Here is an 18,254-nt window from a genome sequence, read left to right as displayed (position 1 = left end):
TAGCTGCTCAGTTTTCCATATCAGTCGTGTCCCTTTAGCAGCAGTTACCATAAAACCCTGCCGAGGCTCAACGTCCCCGGTATTTAGCCTTTCTCTGTCTTCATTTGGAAGGTCAGGGTCTTTAAAAACACTGCTGTAATGCCGGATCCTCTCCAGACACATTTCCGCTCTGTAAATCACCGTGGACGACGGACGTGGAGTATTTTCAGGGGCCCTAACTCAGCCGGCGTTATGGCGAGGCTGTCTGTGCTGCCGCGGTACATGGAGCCGCCCATGAAGGGAGGCTGTGATTCAACTCGATTCAATTCAATTTTGATCTGTGTAGCGCCAGATCACAACATACATCGCCTCAAGGCACTTCACACATGATGGAGGTGAGCTGCAGCACAAGACGCTGCCATTAATGCTGATGTGGAGATGGAAAGTTCTGTTGTGCACGTCGATCCGCTGGGAGTGCTGGCAAACGCGCCAATGTGTAATTCAACGCTTCCTCCCCAGACCCCTCTCTGATTTATTTCATCCTCCATTAATTACCTTTTTTTATTAATTTATCATGCGGCCATATTTTCCATTCTTCCTTCTTGTCCAACCCCTATTTCCATCCCTCCCTTTCTTCCTTTGACGCAGGGTTAATCTCCTCACTCCTACATTTCTGGAGTCCATATCTTGTGAGCGTCAGTTGAGACTCCACTGTATAGCAGTGCATTGGTGTTTTCCAGCAAAACCAATTTGTTTCATGTCGTGAACAGTATATCTTGTGTGGCGAAGAAACAAAAAATGAATCCTATTATTAATTTCCCTGCCACACATTTTCTCCTTCAATTCATTTGGTGTATAGGTCTGTAAACAATTTTTTTGAAAATCCCCCAGAAAATACCTCATATCACTCTTTGCCAGAGCCCAAGTGGGTGTCTTCGAATGGCTTGTTTTTTCTCAGACAAAACATGCCAGTTTATTTTTTTCAAGTGTAATTTATTTCTCTGTCTGACTGCGCCAGTCTTCAGCACACAAGTGTTGCATTGGCCTGACAGTATGTCAGGGAGGAAAAGAAACAAATACATCTTGGGCTTACGGGTCTGGCTCTGGGCTCGAATTGGATTACCAGAAATGTGAAAAAATAAGTGAGATGATAGAAATGAACAATTTTGCATTTAATTCAATTTCCAGTTAATTCTGAGCTTTCCCTTTTTGTTGTAGATATAATTCCAGTCAGGCAGAAAAAGAGATAGGCAGAGAGACAGAGAAAAACACAGAAAGACAGACAGAGGCAGACAGTCAGACAGACAGACAGACGGGTCATACTTGTTGCTCTTGTTCTTGTCTCTCTGGGAATGCCACTTGTGGAAGTAGGAAGTCTTGATCCTATAGCAGTAGAAGAGCAGCAGCACTGCAGGCAGGACCACAAGGAAGGCAAACAGCAGCCCCACCACCAGCCCAACCTGACCTGTGGACACACACACACACACACACACACACACACAGACCGGGGTTACATGTACACTCATCCGTCATGTACCATTGTATCGGTGTAGAGATAATCATCTGTGAACCAGCTACTTTATATTTCAGTCTTTATGATTTGAATCCGGTTTCTAATTTGTGCAAGCCTCCCACTACTGTCAACGCTCCTCCACTCCCCCGCCGATGTCCCAGGCAGAGTGAGACGTGTACAGTAGAACCCAACTCCTCAGCGCTCTCACCGAGGCCACATGTGGGATCGTGGGGGAATTTGAAAAAAGCATGTTTTTAAATTTTCACCACCTTCGCCCTCCATCCACAGCGGCAACATAGGTGACCACGGTGACAGATCACAAAACACAAGAGCAGAAGAGAAGAACACAACCAGACAGCTGAAAACATTTACTTGTCCTGGAAAAGGGGGGTTGTCGCTGATTGGACAAAGTCACTGTCCGTCTGTTTAACAGGAAGGAACAGGAATGAATGACGTTACTGCTGTCTCTGGTCTCGAGTGTGTCAGTGAGGAAACAACAGTTTAGAAAATCTGAAACAGAGAGGCTGCAATATGATTGCACACATGAACCTATTGTCATTGGTGTGGAGCTAAATTGGCCGCTTGGAGGACACTCGTGTGTGTGTGTGTGTGTGTGTGTGTGTGTGAACTCACTGTCGTACTGGATTGGTCCACTGTCCACACTTCCTCCGAGGCCTTGCTTCTCACAGAAAGGTGGTGCCCAGCCACGATTACAATGGCAGTTCCCGTTGCTGTTACACACCTGCACACACACACACACACACACACACACACACACACACACACACACACAGTTAATGTGATTTGCTGCTCTCAAACTCGGTATTCATGTGCCTGGAGGTGTAGCAGTCCAATTAGACACACGAACGTCTTGTTCACGACACACTGCCACTGTGTGTTTCAATGGGATTTTCCATTTTTCCTTTTTGCCTTAATATTCACCTCATACTGTAAACCTAACAGACCGCAAAACACTGATACTATCAGGAGCGATAGCTCCAATTTGCAAAGGTGTCTTCCAATTTTTCTTTATTGGTGATTTCCTATCTATTTAGTTTTTAAAAAAGTCGTACAATTTAGACTTTATGAAATTATATTTGAGGTTTTTATTTTACAGAATGTCTACTGTAGTGGACCACGGGACCATTAGTGTGAAAAGACAGCCAAATTTAGAAGATAAAAACATGAACATATTATGGCCGTAGAGTGATATTAAACCAAGAATAGATTCTACTTGGAAAATCTAAACTGTATTGTTTCATTTGCTAGTTGATTACAAGGATGTTAATATATTTTCTATTAAAACTGAACAAGTTGTCGTTGTATTAAAACTGAACAAGTTATGTAGTATTTCATTTCCATGAAAATCAATGGTGGATAATTTCTGGAACGAAATATATTATCCTGAACATGATAAAACATACATGCTACTCCTGGTGTCAAACGACAATGCTTGTCCCTGTCTGTCTCTGTCTGTCTGTCTCTGTCTGTCTGTCTCTGCCTGTCTGTCTCTGTCTGTCTCTCCCTGTCTGTCTGTCTGTCCCTGTCTGTCTCTGTCTGTCTGTCTGTCTCTCCCTGTCTGTCTCTGTCTGTCTGTCTGTCTGTCTGTCTCTCCCTGTCTGTCTCTGCCTGTCTGTCTCTGTCTGTCTCTCCCTGTCTGTCTCTGCCTGTCTGTCTCTGTCTGTCTGTCTCTGTCTGTCTCTCCCTGTCTGTCTCTCCCTGTCTGTCGGTCTCTGTCTCTCCCTGTCTGTCTCTCTGTCTCTGTCTGTCGGTCTCTGTCGGTCTCTGTCTGTCTCTGTCTGTCTCTGTCTGTCTGTCCCTGTCTGTCTGTCTGTCTCTCTGTCTCTGCCTGTCTGTCTGTCTCTGTCTGTCTGTCTGTCTCTGTCTGCTCATCTGAGCCTACTGCTTCTTCTTCTTCTTCTTCTCCTCCTATGCTGGGTTCAAACTAATATTCATCCCTCTCATCATCTGACAGCTCCAAATCTGAATCTCCCTCAATTATCTGATAAGAATCCTCTCTGCCTCAGTTCAGGCATATGTACATTAAGAACATTAAGATGGTCCTGCATGGTGTCCACTATAATTGACTTTTGTAAAAGGGCTATTTTTTCAAAACAAAAATAATTGAACTGCCTTTAGAACGAAATATACCATTCCTAATATGTTAATAAACAAGAACATATATGATTATGATAATTTAAAAAAAACCCATAGATAAACAATATTTGACTTACATCTCCTCTTTCCCAAAACTGTGTGAACTGCTATGTCATCCTTTTTGGATGAAAAGGAAGAGGGAGTTCCCGGCATTCCAGCCTTTCACAAGAAACCTCACTGCAAAGCCCAGGATGTCCTCTTTAAGATTCAACAGGGATTGATAGAGTAGCTCAAAAGGGTAAGAGGAGATGCATGTGAACACAATGTCTACTACAGAGGACACAAGTGAACGGGCTGGGTCTCAGTAGGACAATGCACTTTTGTATTTTGCTTCTGATTGTGTGAGCGAGGCCATTGATCTTTCACCTGAATTGTGTCCTTCCTTTGTCGTGCTTTCTGTGTCCTTGTTCCATCTATTCCTGCAGGCTCCTGCATTTCTGCCTATATATGCATTTAGCCTAATTGCTAATGCTGGTGGGCGGAAGCTTAAGACGGCAGTGTTGTAAAAGCTGAAAAGACAATGTGTTTTTTTAATTCAAGGTCACATCAAGGACTATGCTGCAGTGTACCGCTCTCCTTCACTGACTTTCTCTCCATGGCAAGGGCAGCGGAGGCTCATGGGATTGTAGCATTTAAACCTATCCACCATGCCAAAGTCACAGACAAAACTTTGTTTTTCGCAAACATAGGGCGGGAAAAAGAATAATCATTTTGGTCCAGTGACTAAGAATAGATTATGTTTCACCCAAACCAGACCTCTGAATAAGTAGCAGGCCTCCTTTGAGACCGGAATTGGAACCCCCCCCCCCCCTTTCGCTTCACTGCATTTGGCAGTAAATTACCTTTTAGAGTTTTTAATTGACTTGTCTTGAACTTAAACTTTTATCTAGAGATTAGCTTTTAAACTTGATTAATATCTCCAGACAACTTGTGTAATTCGCCACCTCTAAATGGAGGAGAAAATACCGCCATGCTTCAATTACATCCAGATGTAATTATCCTATCGGTGATTAACATGGCTATATACACCATTAGCACTCGGTCGACGTGAAGGGCGCTCAGTTGTTTGCTGATTTTCATCGCTCCTTTCCCTCTTTCCCTCCCTCCTCTCCTTATTTCAGATCCAGAAGGCCTGGTGGGGTTTCTTCGCAAATATTACTTATGCCATTTTTGAATGGAATATTAAAAAAGCGACATCATATGAAGATAAAAAAAAGAGAAAGCTGTGTGAAATGAAACCCTTGACCTGGACTTTAAACACAACACCACTAAAATATAACATATAATTCAGCACGCTAAGTCTCCAGCAGGGCGGCACGGTGGTGTAGCGGTTGGCACTTTCGCCTCACAGCAAGAAGGTTCTGGGTTCACGAGCTTCAAGAGCACAGTTAAAGGCACCAGGGCCAAAGGAAAAATATGTTTTCCCAGTTGTGATCCTGTGTCTCTGTTCTAAATTTAGTTTATCTCTTGTTATATCAAAAATATAGTAAAGTAAGTCTTTTTCACATTCTGAAAAAGTCCTTCAACTGTTAGATGACCCGTCCAATCATAATGCTTTTTGGAATTTTGGATTCTCTTGCAGTTACAGTACTATAAATTTTGCCAGCTAGCGACTGATACACAGGGGGACCTACACTGTCCCGTTCATCGGTTAGATAGGTGAAGGTGGCGGGAAGAAGTCCTCGACAAAAGTCGTTGGGACCTTGTTATTGTCGACTCTGCCGCGAGGGGAATGACTACTACTGGTTGACTACTACTGGTTGACTACGACTGGTTGACTATGACTGGTTGACTGCTACTGGTTGACTACTGGTTGACTACTACTGGTTGACTACTGGTTGACTACTACTGGTTGACTACTCCTGGTTGACTACTACTGGTTGACTGCTTCTGGTTGACTACTACTGGTTGACTGCGACTGGTTGACTACTACTGGTTGACTACTACTGGTTGACTACGACTGGTTGACTACTACTGGTTGACTACGACTGGTTGACTACTGGTTGACTACTACTGGTTGACTACTCCTGGTTGACTACTACTGGTTGACTGCTTCTGGTTGACTACTACTGGTTGACTGCGACTGGTTGACTACTACTGGTTGACTACTACTGGTTGACTACTACTGGTTGACTGCGACTGGTTGACTACTACTGGTTGACTACTACTGGTTGACTACGACTGGTTGACTACTACTGGTTGACTGCGACTGGTTGACTACGACTGGTTGACTACGACTGGTTGACTACGACTGGTTGATTACTACTGGTTGACTACGACTGGTTGACTACTACTGGTTGACTGCGACTGGTTGACTACTACTGGTTGACTACTACTGGTTGCTGGTGGCCCAGTCCCAGAGGAAGCTTGGAGGCAGCAAACCTTCCAACACCCGCCCCAGGGAAACAGCGGGGTTAGCAGTGGGAAGGGGAACTGGCGAAGAAACTACAATGAACGATGGCCCGACCCTTTTGCTCCTTCTCCTTTATTGGTACACGAGCTCCAGAAAACACAATTGACTGTGACGCGGAGGCTTTATCGATGACACTTTAGAGTGTGACATCAGTCAGTGGCCATAAACTTTGCCTGCAGTGTTTATCCAACAGGATGTTAAGGTCATAACAGAGGTCGGAGTTGTAAAACTGAAAAGGTCCAGCTCACGGCTCGCTGACTGCTCTCAGGAGACCCTTTGTATATTACTGGAAAAGGAGGACAGATCACCATCTGAATTTCCTTTGGTGTCGGCTCAACGATGGGATATCTTTTTTACAGCGTTGTATGCACATCTGTCCATACATTAAACCTGTAATGCTCTGCACCTTTCTCCAGCCCAGATTCTCCGGGATGATTTATGTCTTTCTTGGCGCTAGCTTCAAATGCTGATGGGAAATCACTATGGCATCCTCTTATTTATGTTTCGCTTTGATTTGATTAAGTTCCTTTCGGCGATCAGTCCATGGGTCAGTGCCAGACACACTGTCTCAACTTCAGACAGTAACTTCAGAGGTCAAAGTCAGAGGTAACTGATAAAGAACCCCTATCCACATCCCCATCTTGTTTCCAAGTAACAAGTGTTTGAGCCCCAAACACTCCAGAGCTCAGTTACCGACTCATAAACTATGTATTTTCTTCCTTATCTGCCTCGGGCTTGCTTGTACTGCTCCAATAAATAGTTTGTCACTTCAGTTGCTGTTGTATTCCAGCCATCTATTTCGCTGCCTTTTCACGACAGCCTTGGTGACAGCGCTGCAGAGCGCTACCTTTGCCCAAGGACACAGTGTGACAATAAGATTAGGGAGCCTTGCCCAGGCGAGTGAGTTGAGTCTGCCGCATGACTCTGTATGCTTGTGAATGTGTGTGTGTGTGTGTGTGTGTGTGTGTGTGTGTGTGTGTGTGTGAATACCCCGTTGCTGTGACAGCGTGCGATGCAGGTCTCCAGCTCAGTGAAAGAGGCATTTTGGCACCGGCGGTCTCTGCACACCTGTGGCAACACAAGCAGAATGATCACATACTGTTATAGAGATTACACACACACACACACACACACACACACAAGCATATACACAGACTTTGATCGGCCTGCTGCCAGTGCCCTTGGGCTTGGGAACAACCTGGCTGCCTGAGGAGATTGGCCATTCAGAATCACTATCCTGTTTTAAATCGCTTCCAAAACCTGTACTTTCATATATTGGGATTTCATTTCACCAAATATGGATATGTTGGATCTCCACTTACAATTAATGCTGGTGCGATGCGTCACTTTATGAAGGACCTTTGTGAATCATCCTTACAGTGTTAGGACACACGTTCGGATGTGCGGTCTGGGACCAGGCAGCAGTAGACTGAGTGGCGTAGAGTTTGAGGACTACAGGTACAAAGGGGCTGAGATACTTTTGAAAAAATTTTGGTTTTTTTGCATTTCAGCTGTGTGAAGCGGAGGAGAGGTGGAGGCGTTAACAACTGGGATTCAAGTTGGAAATCCAAAGGAAGACATTGCTGAATCAATGTTTGAAATGTCTCAGACGTAACCTTAAACACGCAGAAATATTCACCAACATTTTCAACTCATAATTTTGGAGGGGAGACTCTCACCTGTGCCACACAATCCTCCATCATGAGTAGAAATAACCCAGTGGCTCAAACTCAATAAGAAGGTCAGTCTGACTTTACTTCATTCTCTTCCTTTGTCAGAACCAGCAAAATATACCGTTTTTTAGCTGATCCAAAAACCTTGTCAATTACAATTCGCGTTTGTTTTTCAGGTGACCCAGCAGGATGTGAAGAAAGAGAACCCGCTGCAGTTCAAGTTCAGAGCCAAATTCTTCCCCGAGGATGTTTCAGAGGAGCTAATCCAGGAGATCACCCAGAGACTCTTCTTTCTGCAGGTAACAACACACTTCACTGATTCTAATTTGAAAGTTAGGCAGAGTGTTGAACACATTAAATGACTCCTTTTCCTCCCTCCCTCTCTTTCAGGTGAAGGAAAACATCCTGAACGATGAGAACTACTGTCCCCCAGAAACGGCTGTGTTACTGGCATCATACTCTGTCCAGGCCAAGTACGGAGACTACAACAAAGACGTCCACAAGTCAGGCTACCTTACCCACGACCGACTGCTGCCTCAGAGGTACACATATTAAACATGCCGCACATTTATGGCTCCGCTGTGAACATTATTGACCAAACTGCCGCCGACTGTGGTACATGTCGTTCTGTTTCCACACGCACACGCACACATACACACACACACACACACACACACACACTCACTCGATCTGTTGAATCTGGAATGCGTCTCGTTCCCTGTAAGGATCTTGTATGATTTCCTCCAGAGGAAACAATTCTGTGCCGATCGACATTCCTTCAGGTGAAAGTCATTTCATTGTCTGTGTGTTTTTGTGCAGAGTCCTTGAGCAACACAAGCTGACCAAGGAGCAGTGGGAGGACCGGATACAGACTTGGCACGAAGAACACAGAGGAATGCTCAGGTGCTTATCAAACTTTCCTTGAAACCTCTTGAGAGAGACAAATGTGCAGTTACTTTCTGTAGAGGGCTGCACAAAAGCTTAACTTGGAATATGTAATTAGATTGTAGATCAATTTCTCCTTTGCAGCTCTGTTGTGTTTCTTTTAAAAATGTGTGATTTTAAATCTTTCAACACCCTGCCGCGTTTCCACTTTTTTTTTCTTTTAGAGAGGACTCGATGATGGAGTATCTTAAAATCGCCCAGGACTTGGAGATGTATGGCGTCAACTACTTTGAGATCAAAAACAAGAAGGGCACACAGCTGTGGCTGGGCGTGGACGCCCTGGGACTCAATATCTACGAACATGAAGACAAGTAAGGCACAAAAACATCGATTTGTTGGGTTTATTTTCATCAACGTAGGTCATCATAATGGCGTCTGTTGCCCTGGCTGTTATACAAGATCAAACCAAAGGCTTACGTGTTGTTAATTTCCACATAACGTGGATATGACGTATTTTATAATCACCTATTACTTGCAACGACTGGGTTAGGGCTCAGGGGGCCTAATGTACAAGGGGTCAGAGGACTCCTGGTCAGATCGTTTGTGGAGGAAAGGATAGATTAAATCACAACTCCTGTAGCATTTCCTCTAACTGTCTCCCTCTGCTTTGCCCGTCCTCACTGCTGCCTACAGCAGTGACCACCATAATCCACGGAGAGCCTGTTGAGCCGGGGGAGGAGGACAAGTACCTGGGTGCCATCTTTGACAGTTCGCTGAAATTCTCCTCCAACACCGAGGAGATTCTCAGGAAATGTCCCCAGAGGCAGTGCCTCCTAAGGAAGCTCAGCTCCACTGGAGTAAAGCAAGATCACCCTCCGGACGTTTTTACTACTCCTTCATTGAGAGCGCCATCGCCTCGTCCATCACCTGCTGGTTCCGCTCAACCAGCCTCCAGAGCAGAAACCGCCCGCAGGGGACTGCCACTGCACGTTCCAAGATCCTTGGATTGACCCCTCAGGCCTCTGTCTGCTGCGTGTGAACATTTAACATGCAGCTTAGCCAACCGGATCACGCAGGACCCTTCACACGCCCTCGTCTCGTCGTTTGCGTGGCTCCCACCGGGTCGCCCTTCTTCTCTGTGCCTGCAGGACACGGAGGAGAAGGGCGACCTTTGTGCCCAGGGCCCCCCCCAACACACACACACACACACACATTCCACACACACTCATACTGCCCCCCATGCCCACACAACTTACATTTGCACATACCACTCCATATAAACGTGGACTTTGCTTCGAACTTGCCGACAATATTTGGTCACATTTGCACTCCGTATGTATACATGTATCTATCTACCTCATTGCCCATTTGCACTTTGTTTAACTTGTACATTCTTGGCACATATTTGTTGTTTTTTTATTTTGTTTTTTGTTTTTATTCTGTTCATACAAATGTATCTATTTATTCTTAGTCCTTTCTGGTTTTTGTTTTTTGTCATTGTTTGTCTGCTCCACGTGCCTTACCTTAATTACCCCCTGGGGATAAATAAAGTTCTCTTGAATCTGAATCTTGAATCTTATCTGGGGTCATCAAAGCTGGCACCCACTTGTCCGGGTGCCAACTGAGAGAAAGGTTCTTTTGTTAACACTCTGTAGTGAGAAGCTGGCTCCATTTCGATCAGAGCACCAACTATCTGGTGAATTGACTGAGAACTTTAGCAGTTCGTCCTCGCGAAAGCCAACAGCAGGTTAAATGTGACAACACTGGGAGTGAGGTTCCTGAGTGAGACGCTGGTGAAGTGGTAAGATTTTAGGCTCACATGTGAAAGGTTGACAGATCAAAAGTCACCATTTTTATGATTTGGTTGAAAGCAAAACATACATTTAAACTTATTTCTGAGTAAAGTTGTTGAACAGAAACTTTGTGGCAGTGTTTTCATTTACATAAGTCTTACAAAACACATACAAGTTGACTGAAAACTTTAGCAGCTCGTCTGCTCGAAAGCCAACAGCTACTTAAATGCAAAAAAAACTGGGCCTGAGTTTCTTGAATAAGATGCTGGTCAAGTGGTAAAACTTTAGGCTCACATGTGAAAGGTTGACAGATCAAGACTCACCACTTTTGTGATTTGGTTGAAAACAAAACATACATTTAAACTTATGAACAGAAACTTTGTGGCAGTGTTTTCATTTACATAAATCCCAAAAAACACAAACAAGTTGACTGAAAACTAACCCTAACCGTACTTTGATGGGAACAACCTAGAACACATTTTAAATTGTGGCGTAGAGGCAATGATACAGGTATGGACATATTAAGTTTAACATTTTTACAATTGGTCCTCTAAGATGTCTGCTGCTGCTTCATTGATGAGAAAAAAATTGAACAAATGCAATCATCCAGTGGCGTAGAGGCAATGATACAGATACCGACATACAAAGGTCCATGGTTCAATTCTCACCTTTTGCAATTTGTCCTCTTAAATGTCTGCTGCTGCTTCATTGTTGAGAAAAACTAAGACATATGTGTTCCTTCTGTGGCGTAGAGGCAATGATACAGGTATGGACATATTAAGGTCCATGGTTCAACTCCCGCCTTTTACAATTTTACAATTTGTCCTGTTGAATGTCTGATGTTCATGAGAACAAACTCAACAACCATCTGCATGAAAGATGGTGGTCGAGTGGTAGGACGCGAGGCTCTGGTGCGAGAGACCCAGAGTTCAAGACTGAGTGTGGACTCAAACATGAACGAACGAGATCCGTAGATCATGTGCTCTGCAAGACACTCAAACACGAACGAGATCCTGTGATTGAAACACGGACCTGGAATTTCCTCGAGTGCATGGCATTTCCTGTCAATGGATAGAGGAAAGCGGGAGACAATAATGTCTGCTGTCAATGTGAAGGAATGCTCTCGTGAAATTCCCGACAAGCATCGGAGAAACGTTGGATACACTGGTTGGACGCACTGGTTGGCGTGGGGACAGTGACGGTGTGTTGTGCGATGAGGGGTAAAAAAAATAACAAACAAAATAATAATTAATAATGAAAAAAAAATACAAATATAAAAATAATGACTAATTAAAACATTAATGAATTACATAAAAATGAAAACATACAAATAAAACACAATTTTATTAAAATATACAAAAAAATGAAAAACATCAGTTAAAAAACCACAAAACACCCCCAGAAAGCCATTTTTTGCTAAAACCACAAAAAATCTATCCCATGGCACTGCCATGATCTGTCTTGAACAGGGATCGAACTGTCAACCTTTCACTTTCAGGGTAGTGCCTTTGCCGCTGCGCCACCAGACTACACATATAAAATTGGTTTTACTTCTATTTACCAAATGACCTGACTTGACCCAGTTAAAAAAAAAGAATAGAAAAATACCCCTAAAAGTACATTACAAGACAAGGACAGACACTAATCTGCATAAGCTTAAAGGCACAAATTTAAAAAATATATATCATATTACAAGCCATTACTTTCTCATGTACATTTTTTTCTTTTTTTTAAAAGATCTGTGTAAGGTTCAGGCCTTTTAGGTTTAGTATCATTCCGCTCAAATTTTGGTAAATTTATTGAAAATGAAAAGCAGGAGAATTGTATAATGGATCATCTGAACAGGAGAATTTAAGAATCAGAGGTGGAGGGATGGAGGGGACTCACTGGTAAAGACGGATGAACTGAGGATGAGGGTTGACGGGGTCCAGGGGTCCGTAGATCATGTGCAAGATAAGACGGAGGAGAGAGGGTCACAGTGGAGGAGTGATACACAGGTAAAGGTCTTACAGGGTCCATGATTAAATAACACATGTAAAGTAACACAGTTAAGATGTGGTCTCATGAAGGGACATATGTGATGTACCAAACAGATTCATAACTTCATCAATTTAAATGTTTCCTGATTTCCTTTTCTTTGTGTGAGGCTGTACTATATACTATACTATATTATCACCTATTTCACATTTTATGCCATACTATACTATGACATTTTTTTTTCACATTTCACATATACTATGTCGTTTTTTGGCCTTACTATAAACAAAAAAAGCCCAAATGTGCACAAAATAAATGACTTGCTGGGCATAATCCACACATCAGTTAAGACGTTGTGTTTTTGACATCACTGCACCAGACACAAGTGTATCCATTAATCAGTACATTTACTGTGTTACTGTACAGTTTTCATGTATCTTTACTTCACTTGAGGAGATATACTTTCTACTCCACTACATTTTTATCATTCATTGCATTATATGTTTATTTTTTACTATATCATTTTGCCAAAATCACTCAAGAGGACAGCTGGATTAGTCCACTGATCCAACACCAGCAGACAGGTAACACATTCACTCGTAACAGTCTTGTGTTGCCGCTGGCCTCGTGTTACTTTGAATACTTTAAGTGTATTTAAAAGTATATAATGACTTATTAAAAACTTCAGTGTGTTTGTTTGTGTCTGACTTCCTCCACCACTGAACAACGAGCTCCAGGTGTGTTTATCTCCTGATGCTCGTCAGGCTGAAGCACAAGTAGCGAACACATGGAGCCGGTTTTCACCTTCAAACACATGGAGCAGGTTTTCACCTTCAGACACATGGAGCAGGTTTTCACCTTCAAACACATGGAGCAGGTTTTCACCTTCAAACACATGGAGCAGGTTTTCACCTTCAGACACATGGAGCAGGTTTTCACCTTCAAACACATGGAGCAGGTTTTCACCTTCAAACACATGGAGCAGGTTTTCACCTTCAGACACATGGAGCAGGTTTTCACCTTCAAACACATGGAGCAGGTTTTCACCTTCAAACACATGGAGCAGGTTTTCACCTTCAAACACATGGAGCAGGTTTTCACCTTCAAACACATGGAGCAGGTTTTCACCTTCAAACACATGGAGCAGGTTTTCTCCTTCAGACACATGGAGCAGGTTTTCACCTTCAGACACATGGAGCAGGTTTTCACCTTCAAACACATGGAGCAGGTTTTCACCTTCAGACACATGGAGCAGGTTTTCACCTTCAGACACATGTGAACAGTGAAAGAGCAGCACCGACACATTCAAAGTTGAAAGGTGTTCTCACCAAATATTTGTTCCGGGTTCGCCGGCTCCGTGCGGAAGTGACGACTGGCAAACAGGAAGTGGAGGATTCCAACTGAATCTATAGGCAATGAAGGGGGCGGGCGACACGGAGCGTAACCGGGAGTCCACAGGGGTGAAGTTTGTTTCTGAGACATCAAGTCTTTAACTGTCCAAACAAACCAGGAACATACCAGAAATGACTGTTTATTCTGTTGTTGTTTTTTTATCAAATTTTGGTAATTCTTCCGGTTGCGGTATCTCTGTTTGTGTTCAAGACGAGCGACGACGCAGCAGCAGTTATTGATCTACCGTCTGTTCATTGATTAACAGTTTCACAATTCGACCCAGTGATGAGCCAGTTCGAAGAAGGTTGAATCAGAAACCTCTCGACTCGTCCTCCGATCAGTGACACGTTTCAACGTCAGCTGCAAGTGCCGTCGACCACTAGGGGGAGCTGAGTGGCGATTACATGTGATCTCAGCGACGGGCAGCTGTGAGCAGGGCCCTCGCACACGCCTGCACGGGTGACGTGCAAGGCAGAGGAACGTCCCACGTCGTGGAGCAACATCCTGTGCCTCGGATCGGGAGCAACCGCCTGTTTCACGGCGAAGGCTCGAAGATCACCACGTCTTAGCCACGTCATCACGGCAACGGGCTGTGGCACACACCAAATTTGATGCCTGCTCCATGCGTCTGAAGGAGAAAACCTGCTCCATGTGTTCGCTACTTGTGCTTCAGCCTGGCGAGCATCAGGAGATAAACACACCTGGAGCTCGTTGTTCAGTGGTGGAGGAAGTCAGACACAAACAAACACACCGAAGTTTACTCAAATAAAAGAACCACCTACACAATAAGTCATTAATTGCCTTTAAATATACTTAAAGTAGTCAAAGTAACACCAGGCCAGCAGCAACACTGACAAAAAACGACATAGTATATGTGAAATGTGAAAAAAAAAAGTCATAGTATAGCATGGCATAACATGTGAAAAAACGTGATAATATAGTACAGTATATAGTACAGCCTCACACAAAGAAAAGGAAATCAGGAAACATTTAAATTGATGAAGTTATGAATCCGTTTGGTACATCACATATGTCCCTTCATGAGACCACATCTTAACTGTGTTACTTTACATGTGTTATTTAATCATGGACCCTGTAAGACCTTTACCTGTGTATCACTCCTCCACTGTGACCCTCTCTCCTCCGTCTTGTCTTGCACATGATCTACGGACCCCTGGACCCCGTCAACCCTCATCCTCAGTTCATCCGTCTTTACCAGTGAGTCCCCTCCATCCCTCCACCTCTGATTCTTCAATTCTCCTGCTTTTCATTTTCAATATCTTTACCATAATTTGAGCGGAATGATACTAAACCTAAAAGGCCTGAAACTTTACACAGATCTTTTTAAAAAAAGAAAAAAATGTACATGAGAAAGTAATGGCTTGTAATATGATATATATTTTTTAAATTTGTGCCTTTAAGCATATGTAGATTAGTGTCTGTCCTTGTCTTGTAATGTACTTTTAAGTGTATTTTTTTTTTTAACTGGGTCAAGTCAGGTCATTTGGTAAATAGAAGTAAAACCAATTTTGTATTTGTGGTCTGGTGGCGCAGCGGCAAAGGCACTACCTTGAAAGTGAAAGGTTGACAGTTCGATCCCTGTTCAAGACAAATCATTGCAGTGCCATGGGATAGGTTTTTAGTGTTTTTTGCAAAAAATGGGTTTTTGGGGGTGTTTTTCATTTTATTAACTGATGTTTTTCATTTTTTTGTATATTTTAATAAAATTGAATTTTTTGGTTTGTATTTAATTCATGCTTTATTCATTCATTTTATATTTGTATTTTTTTATTATTATTTAATTCATTAATGTATACTTTTATTTATATTTGTATTTTTTTAATTATTATTTTTTTACCCCTTTTTTTCTCACCACACCAACCAGTGCATCCAACGGTGCTCCGAGTGTTGTAGAGCATCTCTTTAAGTGAATATCTCTTCACAATGACCGCAGCCACTGTTTTCTCCTGCCCATTGGCGTGAACGCCGTGCACTTGAGGATTCTCGAGGTCCGTGTTTCTCGTTCGTTCATGTTTGAGTCCGCTCTCAGTCTTGAACCCTGGGTCTCTCGCACCAGAGCCTCGCGTCTTACCGCTCGACCACCATCTTTCACACTGAAGGTGGTGTTGTTCTCATCAACATCAGACAGTCAAGAGGACAAATTGTCAAATTGTTGCACTGGGTTTTCCATGTTGGTTAAAAAATAGAAAGATGTTTTGTCTTATTTGACATGACATCAGTATTGTGGTCAGAGTTGTAGCTGTAGAGATGGGTGACCCTGTCGTGTGTACCTTCGTTTTAGTAAGGGACATCTCTCTTTCTCTTCACTCTATCTCTCTCTGGCCCTTTAACCCTAACCCCCAATTAAAAAACAGCGTGACTCAATGTAATCTGGGTTATGGTTTAACAACTGGGAAAAAAACAACAAGATTTAACCGCACAACCTCCTGAAGTGACAAAGTAGCAACGGTTGAAAAGTGCAAAATATATATATAAATATAAAAGACTTTAACACATCACAGTACAACTGCAGTAAAATGTGTCTGTTGAAGTGTTGATGCAGGCTTCTCTTGCTGCTGCAGGTCATAATTGAGCACTTTTTTTTTTTTTTTTTTCTTCAATGTAGCACTCCATCACTGAGCTGTGTTGGTGCTAATAATAGCTGGTACTGTATCTCCTGCTTTGCCTGTTGTTGCTATTGTTAGCATGGGAAATCAATTTAGTGTCAGTGAATGTGTGACCGTGTGATTAGAAGCGGCGGCTTAGTACATTTACGGCTGAGGAAAGGCCAGTTCAAAATGATGACTCAAAATTCATCTTGGTGGATGGCAGACAATATTTTCTGGTGCCTATTTATAATATATTAGTCATGCGGCGCTATTCAGTCCTTTCAGTGCGGCCCGCACAATAGCTGAGGTGGAATTGAAGTGGCTGGAATGTGCTGCAGAGGAAAAGCAATATAGACAGAGAAATAGAAATTTGCCGGAGGAAAGGAGGTGAGGGCATATATTACTCAGTGTGTGTGCATTTTTATATGTATAGGCATTGCACATGCATAATTCAGCTCTTATTTTGTATGAATTATGTGTGTTTCTGCAAATGGAATTGCTTGGGAGAATTTTACTCCATTCCGCATCTGAATTTAGCATGGGAATGTCAGACAATCACCTGACACAGAACAGTGCTCCTCCTACTGACATTTAGCTATTTACACAGTGTGCTGATTTAAAACCAAATCGTTTCTTCAGCAGGAGAATATTAGTGCCAAATAGCAATGGGAACAATGGCTGATGATTTATCTTCAGATGATAGAATAAAGGATGTTCTTTCCGCACTCTTTCATCCATTTGCGGCAAGTAATGAAAAGCATCGGAGGGGCGATGCTCACCACGCGTGCACAGTGTATATTCTATATATACACTATGTATACTTCATTTGTCCCGCTTCAGATTCATAATGGAATGTCTTTACACAACATAAAAGGTCTCTAACTTAGTGTTTTATGCCGTTGCATAACTGTAGAGCTTTGTGCAGCGCTCTCTTCTCTCTCTCACACGTCAGAACATGAAATGGTGCATGTAATCACACTTTATTCCATCACTTCAAGAACATTTCTTTGATTGTTTCCTCACCCTTGAGATGGTTACCAATACAAACAGCACCACAGTAAAAAAAAAAAAGAAAAAAGTGGTAAGCTAACAAAAGTAAAGATATACTAAATCAATATCCAGACCGAAAGGGTAGAGACACTGCTCTGGCATTTGTTGTCTGGCTTCAGAACACAGCTTTAAATCCTTTGAAATTTGTTGCGGAGGCAGCCTCTCTCTCTCCCGGCACTCTCTTGCAGCCCAGCTTAAAGCGCCAGGCAGAGGTGCATGTTCTCGGCACGTGGCCAGACACATTTGTTGAGCCAAGTGTGGGTGCTGATCAAAAACCCTGTTAACCTCATGAACACTCCGTCGTGAGACGCAGAAAAAAACGCCTTCTCGCCCACTGAGAAATACATGCCTGTGTATGACTGAGGTAACTGAGTTTCTGTTCCTTTGTTGATGATTTGATCCAACTTTGTTTTGGAACTATGACATGCGTATGACAGCTATAACTTTATCAATCGCATCACCTGATTGACTGATTCTTTTGGCTCCCCCTGTGGCCCAGCCCATTGTAGACCAACCTTGCCTTCTGCACACTTGGTGCCGGTCATGACGAGGCCGGGGTCAGGCAGGTCGCCCTGGCCATCCTGGGTGCTGTAGACGTAGGTGCCACGGCACTTCACCTCGATGCCATCGGTCCTGATGGTGGTGTCGATGGAAACAGCGTTGGTGCCTTTGGGCTTCTTGGCAGCACTGTGGCACTGGATCTTACCGCACTTGGCATCGCTGGGCAACAACAGAGGCACACACAAATATTTAGCCTTTACTTCTGAATGGCAAGTCGGTGGAGCAACTGCTCTAGTCATATGGGATCAGGGA

The 18,254-nt window shown here is 43.2% G+C and overlaps 1 protein-coding gene and 1 long non-coding RNA gene across 3 annotated transcripts in view; one reads left to right on the top strand and one right to left on the bottom strand.

Moving 5' to 3' along the window:
- LOC118312498 overlaps positions 1 to 8,034 on the top strand; it is a 28,735-nt gene extending 20,701 nt beyond the window's left edge. Inside the window, exons 3-4 of the long non-coding RNA XR_004794235.2 lie at positions 7,574 to 7,803; positions 7,912 to 8,034. This is a non-coding gene — a long non-coding RNA (uncharacterized LOC118312498). The remainder of the gene's footprint in view (positions 1 to 7,573; positions 7,804 to 7,911) is intronic.
- The window catches only part of adam19a (ADAM metallopeptidase domain 19a), a 160,170-nt gene that overhangs the window by 8,704 nt on the left and 133,212 nt on the right, over positions 1 to 18,254 (bottom strand). For both annotated transcript variants that reach the window (XM_035637076.2, XM_035637084.2), the window contains 4 exons: positions 17,957 to 18,161; positions 7,053 to 7,130; positions 2,126 to 2,234; positions 1,303 to 1,444 (listed from right to left, as the gene is read on the bottom strand). In XM_035637076.2, coding sequence (XP_035492969.2) covers positions 1,303 to 1,444; positions 2,126 to 2,234; positions 7,053 to 7,130; positions 17,957 to 18,161 — 534 coding nt within the window. The remainder of the gene's footprint in view (positions 1 to 1,302; positions 1,445 to 2,125; positions 2,235 to 7,052; positions 7,131 to 17,956; positions 18,162 to 18,254) is intronic.

The sequence above is a fragment of the Scophthalmus maximus genome, chromosome 1, assembly GCF_022379125.1.
Source record: "Scophthalmus maximus strain ysfricsl-2021 chromosome 1, ASM2237912v1, whole genome shotgun sequence".
NCBI lineage: Eukaryota > Metazoa > Chordata > Actinopteri > Pleuronectiformes > Scophthalmidae > Scophthalmus > Scophthalmus maximus.
The sequence above is the reverse complement of the archived record's forward strand: the minus strand, read 5'-3'. Positions and strand labels throughout refer to the sequence as shown.